Genomic DNA, 12,203 nt, shown 5'->3' with positions numbered 1-12,203 from the left:
AGATTTATTGAGTATGGACTGTCACTGTTTCATCCGCTTTGTAATTGGAGGCAGGAAATAATACAAGACCAAAACCACCATTTGGCATGGAAAATGGATGTCTGAGAGAATGGATATTTAATTCCCCGTTTCTGTTCGTTTTCTCTCTAAATCCCATAATCTTCACTGGGCTCTGTTCACTGAGTTACACAGAACCAAGTTCTTAAACGTTGATGAAAACCAACAGTTGACTCAAATATGATACTCATCAATTGTTTTAACTCAAGTGTCACTTATTCCAAGAAGTTTCTTAAAGGTCCCATATCGTATAAAGAGAGATGTCCATGCCCATTTTGATTGTAGAGCGGGGCTTGGTTCTGATGTCAAAGTCTTAGTCCACACAGAGGAATACACACAGCTTGTACACACAGCTTGTATTCAGGAACTGATCCTTAGAACCAGCCGTCTGTAACTTTGTGATGTCACAACAGAGCAGTCACTGTCCTTCAGCCCGTCCACACCCACCATCTGATGTTAATTATGGGACCTTTAAATAAATCCTCCTGAAACCAAGCCCATCACTATTTGGTATTTTTTTTATGAAGTAGAGTCATTAAAGCTGTGTTTTCTTAAAACCAGTGAAAAGAGTTGTTATTTCTAACACAAAACGTCCTGTTCAAGAATATATTTTAAATAGGGGTCTCTGTCTTATGCCAGTTAATAATGACAGGGCCTGCAGCACTGCAATCAAAAACAATGAAATAGGATTTTATGATAAAAAAAAAAAATTACTTTTAAACAGCTTGTCATGTGTTTATTCAGCCTCTCAGTTTCTAAACCATTGAGTGTACAAATCAGAAAAGCTAACAAATTGCTTCCAACACAATCAGAGTGAATTGCCAGTTTCTATTCTGACATTGTTTTAAGATAGCGTGTTCTCACTGCCGATGTTAAATTCAACAGACTTATCTAAGACTAATCACTACAAAAATACAGGAACGTGGGCAGTGATTCAAGGTCCCGGTGTCTTTGTCCAACTGACTTACATTACATGAAGTAGTGACTGTGTTTCAATTAACATGTCCGTTGAGAGAGGTGACAGTGAGCCAAAACACGGTGTTGGAAGCTTTTATGGTAATTTGAAAAGCTCATGTTCACTCACGTGATCGAAGAAGCTGCAACATTTTTTCTACGGGACAGGCAAGCTGATTCTTCCCAGAGGCCCCCCTCCACCCCCCAAACCCTTTCAGCCACTTCAAGGAGTGAAATTCTTGTGTGACATTAATGAATTGGGGGGATGTGTTTTCCCCGGAAGCTATTTAGTCCTACAAATTAGTACAATGAGACATAACAGAGTGGGCACAGATGTGCTGCTCGTCTAATGTATTACCCTAAATGTCACTGTGGCTTCTCTTAACTGAAGTTTTGCAGGAGAGCAGCTATCTGCTATAAATCCAACATAATTATGAATTTATTAAGTCAGTCTCTGTCAAAACAGATGTAATATATGTTTGCTTTAAGTGTCTCAAATGCATTTGAAACATAAACTTAAGACAGTCGAGAAACTAATGTCTTCCATTTTTTGTCATTTTTAGACTTAAAGGTGATTTACTTTTGTGCCTGTAGGCATAGTTACAGTATATGCAGTATTTATCTCAGCGCATTTGGAAATTCCCTCCATTCATCCCTCTGCAGTGAGTACTATTAGCTAACAGGATTAGAAAAGTCAACTTTAATAATAAATCATCTAATAATTTAACTGGATCTGTCTAAGATGGGAAAATTGGTTTTGAGGATAGAAGCTCTAACAGATCCAAGATTTTTTGCAACTTAAAAATATATTTTTTCATCTAATTAGAAAAATTACTAATGTACATTCAACAGTAATGATGCATAAATGTTCTCTGGGTTTGGATCTGTTTCAAGAAAAAAAGCCATTTAGAGACTGGAGACTAGATTTATTGACTAATTCACATGTTTGTTTGTTTTTTTAAACGAAAAAATACTCAATAATCTCAGAATATGTTTACCCTTAGTTGAACTGCTCCTAACCTTGGCTGGAGAGCAAACTTTGGTCTCAATTTTGCTGATATTGCAAAGCATTATTTGGCTGTTAGTCATAACAAGGCTCATTATAACAATGTGCTTCTTTCAGAGCGATAGTTGCTTGTGGAAGTTTGTGGTTGGACTCTAACATTTACCATGTGAAAAATCATGAAGGAATTGATCGTTGCCAGTCACTCTTTCTGAATGAATTTTTGGGCAATTTTCTGTTTTCAGTTTACTTAATTTCATCATTTTATCTGTAAAACTGGATGTGAAAATCTAGATGTGATCTTAAAAAGGCAGAAGAATATTTACATCATACATACAAAGACACCTATTGTAAGAATCTTCACAAATTGAATAGATTTTTTTTTCTTTCTAGTACAATGTGTTACATGATCCTAAGATAGCGACACTCAGAAATTTGAGAGCAGAAACAACAGATGGCATGAAATAAACCATCTGTCTGCTTTGACATCAGATGATGGATACAGTATTTTCTTTTGGCATTGGCCTGGCTTAGACAGGTGTGCTTAAACTGAGTAGCACAGACACCCAGTCTTTGAAAATCAACTGTATTTTTCATTTTATACCATAGACACTTAATTATGGAAATGATCGAATGCAATACCAGTATATTTTGAATCCTTACCCTGAAATACAAGCTAATTGACCCATTGTGGTGTTATATATAAATATGTTTAAGTTATGTAATTTATTTTTCATTTTATACTGACAATGGCTTCTATAAGGTTGCAGTAACAGCTTGGAAAATTTCACTGTAAACAGACATTTTAAAAACAGTTGAAAAACAGCTAGCATCCTCCCACTTAACCGAACTTACCTTATGTTGGATTAATGAAAGTTATTACACACCGCATCAACTGTTTGGTCTGTTTGTTTCTAATATGAAGAAATAGCAGAAATAAGCCTGCCTGAAATAGCATGCTGAAACATTAGCTGCTACACAAATTAGCTGCAGACACACAAAAAACAAAACAAAAAGATCTTGTGGACAGTGGTGCATGCCCAGAGTGATCTGTTGTGCTCAAAAACAGTGACAAGAAACATCACTGACTACTAACTGTAAAAACAAGATCAAGTTTTTCATCCATAACTTCATTATCGGGTGGAATAAAACGGTTTTGAAAACATTAAGGATGGAAATGAGAGATAGCAATTTATAATTCACAGTCAGAACGTTTTCACAAGATTTCCCAGTGTCATTTTCAGACTGAAAAAGACTAACACATGTCATGGCTCAATCCTCAAGTCGCATTTCTCAATCTGTGTCTGTGTCTCTTCCAGTCTGTTTTCATCATAACCTACCGGGCTCCTGATAATCCAGAGTACATAGACTTCCAGAAGAGACTCCATGCCAGGGCTAAAAAGGATTTCGGTGTGCACTTGGAGCCATCGTTGGTAAGTTATAGCCTATGAAAACCCCGTGCATCATGACCTCTTTAATCTTTTATGGGATATTCTGTGCCGAAAATTCCCCACTGTGCTGTGTAATTGTCAGCAGTTAATGAGGAATGATGTTTACAATAATGTTAGCAATTAATACTTTTACTTTTACGACGGCTTTCATCTCAGCCGTTTAAGTACGTGAGTTTCACAAAAGTAAAATAAACTGTAATTTTGAAAGAAGTTATAATTTGTCCGATTGGCCAAATATCGTATCATTTCATAGAAGCAGGCTCTTGAGGCCTGGCTTAAGGAAATATTAAGTAACTTTTTATGACATCATTAAGGTCCCGTGCCAAAACCCTGTGTATTGCATCTAAATTTCGTCCCTCTTCTTGCAGATGGACTACATTGCTGGCAGCTTCTATGATGGCTTCGTGCTGTACGCGAAGGCCTTGCAGGAGACTCTGGCGGAGGGTGGAGCCCAGAACGACGGCATTAACATCACCATGAGGACGCAGAATCGCCAATTCTGGGGTGAGCAAAAGTCTGAAATGTGTCTTTTTTTCCCTGTTTTACATGCTCTCAGTGATTACAAACTTGCAGCTACACATAGATATATGTGTATATGTGACCTTGTGTTTTTCAAGCACAGAAAATAAGTGTAAATCAGTCCAGGAGCAATCCTCGCCAGTAAACATGCCGTGCGGGCCAAGTGACCGGCCCAGCTGCACAGCGCTGGAAAGCACCATTGACCCAAAGTGTGATTAAAATTTGCCCTTTCAACACAATAATTACTGTGTTATTGAACAGTTATCACACAACACTCCAGTTAATAGTCCATTTGATGCTTGATGTGGGTGCTCGTACACTTGCTTGTTTATGTTGTTGCCTGCCAGATCTGCTTTCACATCAGGCTGGAAGAAGCAGAACAATGGGATTTTGTAGCTTCAGCTCCAGAGTGTTGATGAGGGTTGTTTTGCTTTTTGTTTCTGGTAAAGAAAACAAGAAAAGGAAAGCCCACGTTTCAAACAAAGAATGGAAACTTTCAATTCATTACTGTGGCTGTTTGGATAATGTTTAATGCTATCTGTTTTTATGGAAGGAAAAGCTTTTCAGATATCCTGCACTGACTCAGCAAATGCATTTTTCTAAGAGGTTACCTTTCAACTCCGTTTTAACCTTTACTTGGCACAGAGTAATGCTCCGTGCTAATGGAGCTATTTTCCACATAGAAATTAAGCTGAAAATCGTGACATGTAAATTGCAAATGATACTGAAAATGACGGTGGTACTCCCATTTTCATCATTATGTGTTGAATCCATTTTAAACGGCAGTATGAGTGGTGAAGAAATGAATGTTGTGTGCCCGATGGGTGCTCTGAGCGTCTGTGTTTGAACAGTGTGAACCAGCTCAGAGTAAAGTCAAACTCTGTCCCTTGAAGGTTGATTTGTAAAGACCTGTTTTCCTGCTGTAAGTCTTCAGGTAACACAAGAGGAGGGGTGTTGTAGAAACTTCTCTGGTGTCTGTTTGATATGGGAAGGGACGAAGAATCGAAATTTAAAGGCTCTTGTCAAACCACCCTGCAGCCTCTCTCTACCCACCTCCACTCCGTTTGTACATCTGTGTGGAGGGTCTGCCACATGAAGTGCCATCCATACTGTATTGTATGATATCCAGATAGTGTGGAGTGAGTGGGTGGGTGGGTTATAAAACCCTCCAACAGTGAGTCAACATCAATCTGACTTGCTGACCATGTGCAAGACCTGTGTCTTCATCATGCAAGACTGTCAAATGTTAGCTCTGTGCTCTGTGCTGTATTTATAACCTATAACTTAAAGGGATAGTTCAACATTTTGGAAAATGTGCCATTGCCATAATCCCTATAGTCATAGTGGTAGGTTCATTACCTTTAATTATCGGTGCATGTTGTTTTGAGATCCGCGAGGCAGAGACGTGAGCTGCTCAGCAAACACAATGGAGGTGAATGGTACAGGTCACCTGTTCCTCATCAAACTCATCAAATACACAATCCAACAACTCCAAAACATTCTCGTGGACAAATTGTGACCTGCACAATCACCACGCTATGAAATAATCATGTATAATTATGTAACATTACGACACATGAAGCTACTTGGAACTACTTGCGCTTTTGAAGTCACTCTGCTCAGGCCCCGTGTCTGGAATGTAGTTCCGGCTACTCATTTGCCTTGAAAACAACTCTGTCTCGTAATGTTACATTATTATTGCACCTATAATTAAAGGTAATGAACTTACTCCTATGACTATAGGAATTACGGCAATAGAGGAATTTGCCAAAATGTTGAACTATCCCTTTTGGTGCACTAGAGTCTGACCCTGCATTGTAGAAATTGATGAGACAGAACAAGGCTGTGTGCACATACTGATTCATCAAAATTTGAATGGGAGCAGATGATAAGAGCACATCTCAAGGACGGACGGTGTGTGAGGTTACATGCTGAATCACACCCTTAATGTAGGTATTGTCTGTGTTTCTAGGAGTGACAGGACTTGTTAAGACGGACCAGAAAAACGCCAGGGACATAGACGTCAGCCTGTGGGCGATGACCGACCAGGAGACGGGGGAGTACGGGGTAAGTAAAACTTGACTCGTACTGTGGCTGATCTGCTTTGTGTTGATGTGTCTTTTCAGGCCAACCTGGAAGTTGGCATCACCCGGCATCCCTCGACTAAAAGACAATGGGATTTCTCGCTTTGCTTGTGGATTATTGCAGAAAATAAGCTCTGTGATAATTGTATGTTTGTTCAGCAGGATAATCCTCACAAATAAAAAATACTTATTCAGATAGATATCATGTCCTAGAATAAATAAACATGTCTTTCTTCAGTTTGTGTGTTCACCACAGACCTTATTTCAGACAACTAAACAAAAACCCATTCAAGACACCCATTGACTTAGGGACAAAATGCTAACTCATTGCCAACTCACTCCTGCAGCATTTTATGGATGACTGAACAGACATTCTGCAGTGGAGTGTTCCTCTTTGTTGATAGTCATCATCACACCTCTTCACTGGCGCAGTCTCATCCATGAGAGGAGGCCACGCTAGTTTTAGGCCTACAGTACAGAACAGAGGGATCAGCTGAAATCTCTCTAACATTTTATTGGATTGAATTTTTTTATAAATGCTGAAAAAGCAAAAGTGGTCCTCAACCAAATTTGAAATATTTTGCAAGAAAGTTTAGATTGAGGGTCCATGCACTCAGGGGCAGTTTATAAGAATATTTTTGTTGTCATGGACTCATGGGCAGTGGAAGAGAGGGACTTGGTCGACCTTTTTACTTCACACCATGTTATTCTAACAGAGCTATTACCACCTTATCTCTGCTCCTAACACTTTCCATGTTGGTGCTGTTTCATTACCAACCACCACATATTTTGTTCTGCAAAAACCACTGATGAGCAGTGGGGCAGAGGGACAGGGAGGTTAAGGTGCTAAACACGGACCAACTGCTGTGTACGAACTGCTCGGGAACTTGGTCAAAAATAAAATCCAAGTCTAAAATGTTGTTTAAACCAGGAACTATGTAATGAAATGAAGAGAAAAGAAGAGTACAGAGTTTTTTGAGGACAGTAGGAGACTGCAGAAAAATACATGAATTGGACTGATCAGTAAAGTCATGCAGATGTTATTGTGATATACAATACTGCTCTTTTTATGCACTGCAACATTTCCATGTGCTATAAAATGTAATTTCATATGAAGTAGATCATTATTGATGAATGTGCAGAGTCTCGTGAGAGTTAATGAGCATGAGTCTACTGCCCATAACTTTTATAATGATTATGTTAGAGTAGTAATATGTAACTCGTCTCCCACAAAACAAAAAGTCTTTGTTTTTTATTTGTTGTCAGCTATTCTAATGAGGACCTTAAAACAATATGTAGTCTCACTATGTAGGCTTGTGTCTGTAATTGTTATAACTTTGTTAAAGTTGATGTGTCAGTTGTTTATACATGGAAGGCAAATGGATACGACCATTTCTGAGATATTGTGCAAGTTTGATTTCTCTAATGATCAGATGCATAAAACCTCAAATTTTCCTCCCAGCCTGATGAAAATATTTGTGTGTGCCGTGTTCACTGCTGTGACCCACTGGTGTCCCGTAGCTTTCTTTTTTTTTTTTTTTAGCAGAAGTGGGTTAGCAGTCTTGACTTCAGTTAGAGTTTCACAGTGGTCCTCAGAGGCCGTCAGCGTGACTTCCTGCTCTCATTTATCCTCAGCTTTTAATTGGCTGATTCAGATGGCCAATTGACCTGAGTACAAACACTGAAACAGTTTTAGCTTCCAGGTCCTCAGACTGTGGAACATGTTGTGTAGATGACGATGGATGAACTTCACTTTCAAAACAAAATGTCCATCCATCAGAATAACTAATAAATGTTCCATCACTATCAATTCAAGATTATTATAAACACTTCTCTGGATGACTGCACCGTTTTTATTATTTTATGTCCTTACACTTAAAAATACAGTCTTAATCCTTTGGTGTGGTTTTATTTGTCATGTTTTGGTCTTGTGAGGAGAAGTTGTATAATGCTGCTGATCTGACATTGCACTCTTTAGATGTACAGTTCATTGTGTTTCTTACACTTTGTCATGAAATTGTTTTTTTTGTTGTTTTTTTTTTATGCAAAAGCAGCCTGTTACACGATGATCACTGGTTTTCGAAGTGTGTTCAGAGACAAGGCAAATGGGGGAATTATTTATTTATCACCATTAGTCCATCCATCAGTGGCACAGTGTCAGAATCTATGATTATTCTGGTCACTGGTTTCAAACACTCTCTGTAATAACACATCTTAAAGTAAAGATCTTAGGAAAAAACCTTACTAAACCAGGGTCTCTGGTTAAATTTGTATCTGTTTACCAGTTCTGAATGTGAAAACTGTTCTATTATGGCATAAATCCAGTCTGTCACATATGGGTTTAAAATGTGCCCCCTAACCTTTGTCCACAGTGTATATTTCATGCTTCCAACATATATTTACTCTTACATTTATCTATTTGCAAAACATTTACTCAGCTGCACTGAAAATGAGCAAACTCTTCCTGCTCTCGGGCTAAGAGCTATTCAAGGTCTTAAGAGTGAACACATGATGAAGTGAGTTGTTGGAAAAGAGCTTTTGGCAGTGGACTGCAGTAAACATAGTCCCTGAACTGAAATACTGCAGCTATTTCAGACTGCGCAGCCTCTGCCCCTCCACCCGTCAAATTCTGCATTGTTTTGATGACCCTCTGTGGGGGTGACGGCCTTCAAGGTCTGAGCAGAGGGGACACGACATGCTGGGAGCAAGGGAGGAAAACATCAACCTCCTCCAGCTAGTCAGAAACACCAGAGTCAGGTTTCACAGGCACGACAGCAGATGCTGCTCAGGAAGTTGCACCATCAAAATAAAGCTCACACACACGTTATGATGATGGTCAAACTTTTGCTTTTGTAAATGTACTGCCTGATTAGCTTCTATGTTTTATCTTGGTTCACAGAAACAGCAAGCTGTTTTTTTTTAGTTTTTAGTTTTTTAGCCTTGTTGCTTTACTTTCTTATTACAACTGTTTTGTGGTCTTAAATTTCTATTGACATTCTGTTAAAATTTCTAATTAATATAACTATTAATTACTGACTTCTTTTGTACGTGTTGTCTTTGTCAAATGTTCAAGATTTTAATTTGGAATTTAACAGACCTTTACATATTCTTATTCTTATCAGATAATTAAGTTTAAAAATGGTCACCATGAGAAAATACGGTAAATCAAGCAAACTTGATAATGATAGGAGCGACACAAACCTTTTGTCACCGTGAGGTTACCATGCAACCACAGGAGACTGTTTATGTGTCCATGAAACAATTAAGACAAAACATGTTAATTATTCAAATGTACACTTGCTGATATGTATATCTGATATGTGACTGTATCTGACCACTGACACAGTGTACAACACATCTACTAAATGACTCAACACCACTTGTGTTGGTTCCTGCCACGGTCGTCATCTCCACCACATTTTGGTTAATTGCACACAAGATGAAAACTATAACTGACCTGCTGATGTCAATGAGCACTTATGTGTCAGGAATAAATGAATGAATTATAAATCATCATCCATAGTTTGCTCCATTTGCTCCTCTGTGTTTGCAGATTGTTGCGGACTACAATGGAACCACAAGAGAGATCATTTGGTCGCAGACGGAGAAGATCCACTGGCCCAGCGGCGGCCCACCACTGGACAACCCCCCCTGTGTGTTCTCCACAGACGACCCCTCCTGCAATGACGGTATGACAGCTCTGTCTTATCTTATCATAACAGGACTCTGCTCAGAGTCAGTCTGCCCACGGATGATTTTAGACTCTCTGTTTACAAGTAAAATATTCCCTAGAAATAAACAACTTGGGGTCGGCTGACTGTTGGTTGATTGATTGGGAAATGGCATGCAAAAGAATTGGACAGGGACACTCATGCACAGCATTAAAATTAACCCGGATACCAAAATAAATCTGCCCCATATTTGGGCAACATGCTTGTTTTCTTCTCACCCAATGTATGCCAGGTTCCGCAGTCTAAATCTGACCCAAATACTGCATGATTATGAGATGCTATTTCCACATCTGGATCAATTTGGGCACACACACAGAAAATCTTCTGGCTGTCAGTCAATACCAGAGGATAAAAGCTTGAATCTGCCCAGATCTGCAAGTACGTGGGCCGGACTTGGGTGGAAGACGTGGACATGTTGGACCAGAAGGTTCATTTTTCTCGCCTAACAAGCTGTAGACTGATTGAGAGGACACCAGACAAATGTTCCTGGAAAATCCAAAGGATGTGACGTTAATTCTCGTTCCCAAGTGCCTCAGCTCAGTTTCCCCCTTTGCTCCCCTACGGTGTGTGCACCACTGGCTGACGGCATGGCAGCACATAATATTCATCTAGTTCTCTAACCCTTAGTGCTATTTATCACCTAGCGCGCTGACACCACTGATCCTCTCGGTGAAAGCTAGTCAAACAGTGAAATGCAAAGTTGGCTAACTAGCTAATGTTGCGAAACAATGTAGTTCAACATCATCACAGGCCTATATTGTGCTACAGCTAGAAATCTGACAACAATGTGACTCTATAAATCCCATTTCAAAAACCATGTTCGTTTAGTTGTCATGCATAACATATTCATTTATTTCATATAGTGCCTTTAATGGCATATGTTTGACTTTGAGAACGATTGAAACACCCTTCATTCATATGAGCACTAATGCTTTGCTTATATCATCAGTCTCTACAGGGCCTGTGATATTTTCATGTTCAACTAATTTCTTTCCACTAATGTGCTGTTTTTCATTCATTTCATCCCAACTCTTTCAACCAGGGGGAAAGCTAATCTTGAAGTGCGATATCTATTTGAATAAAGTCAAGTGTGAAAGATGAATGCTGGGAATGGTCTTTGCTGTATGAACATAGTGACAGTTTCAGAGGGAAGTGTCACGGATGATAAACTGCGGAGGAAAACCACAGCAATTATAAATACATTTCGGCATGAAGGACAGATAATGAGTTGAGGAGCGATGCATCTGACGCTGTCCCAAAACTGTGAATCCGTCTGCAAATAATTTGAGAGTTTAGCGTCTGTCTGTCGCCTCGTCTAGTGTTGCTCTCACCACTGACACGATGAATGCTCTAGAATTTGCAGGAACATATTGATGACAAACAGTTTTACACCAGTGCAGACACAAAACAGAATAAATGACTAATATACGGAATAAAGAAATCAGAGACAACATTTTTCTACTGTTAGTGTCATGTTTTTTGAAGAACAAGCTCACGCAAATCAATCGTAAGCTTAGGGAAGTTGCAAGTAATGTCAGACTTTGCAATCTCAACAACAAAGAAGTCAATTCAGAGCAGCTTCGGAGGAAATTACTGTGATTAAATATGGACAAGTAAAAATATTGTGACATTTTTCATTTCACCCATGCCACAAACAAAGAAACAAAATAATCTGATTCTGTTATGTTCATTCTCCCTAAGCTGCTGTCTTGATGTTTGTTGGTTATGTGTCCTGGTTTACTACTACAAAACTGTTACAAAACAGCTGAGAACAATACGACTGATGAAGTTTACAAACTGCATAGCAGGTTTGACACTGATGTTAATTGTGTTTCATGGACCGGTGCTCACTGACTGTGTCTGGATTCTGCTCAGAGGTGCTGCGTGGATGAGCTGTAGTCGTAGTGAAGAAATACTGTAGGTCCACTGCCCTTAAAATCACAAATGATCATTTTACAGGTTTATGAATGGATCAAACAAACACTCAATGTGTAATACAGACAGCTGTAGAGGTGCTGCCACATATTTTCACTACCTGTCTTGCTTTGGTCCACACTGAAATGCACATCCATGTCTCCAGAGGATGAATCCTAATGGCTCTGGTGACCCCTTGACTTTTTCTTTAGCAATACCACACACTTGACACTTTTGGTTTAAAGAAAAAGAAAAGAAAAAAAAGCCTGCACAACTGCTGGACAGATGTTTGATTAAGTTTTGGTTATTTCGTTTTTATCACTTAGATCAAAGATAGACTGTGGCTACAGTACAACCTCATGGATCACAGCAGCTAACGTTGCTGTACACCCTTATTTCACCTTAAAAGAAGACAGGCTAATTGTTTCCCCCGGCCCCCAGTCTTTACGCTAAGCTAGGTTAAGCATGTCAGGAAAGCAGCAGCGCAGAT

The 12,203-nt window shown here is 39.2% G+C and overlaps 2 protein-coding genes across 2 annotated transcripts in view; one reads left to right on the top strand and one right to left on the bottom strand.

Moving 5' to 3' along the window:
* The window catches only part of ccnb1 (cyclin B1), a 203,046-nt gene that overhangs the window by 104,477 nt on the left and 86,366 nt on the right, over positions 1–12,203 (bottom strand). The gene's annotated exons all lie outside the window — the stretch shown is intronic.
* The window catches only part of npr2 (natriuretic peptide receptor 2), a 64,278-nt gene that overhangs the window by 10,619 nt on the left and 41,456 nt on the right, over positions 1–12,203 (top strand). Inside the window, exons 3-6 of the mRNA XM_085793990.1 lie at positions 3,334–3,447; positions 3,834–3,969; positions 5,957–6,051; positions 9,622–9,757. Coding sequence (XP_085650116.1) covers positions 3,334–3,447; positions 3,834–3,969; positions 5,957–6,051; positions 9,622–9,757 — 481 coding nt within the window. The remainder of the gene's footprint in view (positions 1–3,333; positions 3,448–3,833; positions 3,970–5,956; positions 6,052–9,621; positions 9,758–12,203) is intronic.

Source organism: Trachurus japonicus, chromosome 12 (assembly GCF_045865225.1).
Source record: "Trachurus japonicus isolate A0001 chromosome 12, Traja_1.0".
Classification (NCBI taxonomy): Eukaryota; Metazoa; Chordata; class Actinopteri; order Carangiformes; family Carangidae; genus Trachurus; species Trachurus japonicus.
Note: the sequence above shows the minus strand (reverse complement) of the source record. Positions and strands in the feature narration are given on the sequence as shown.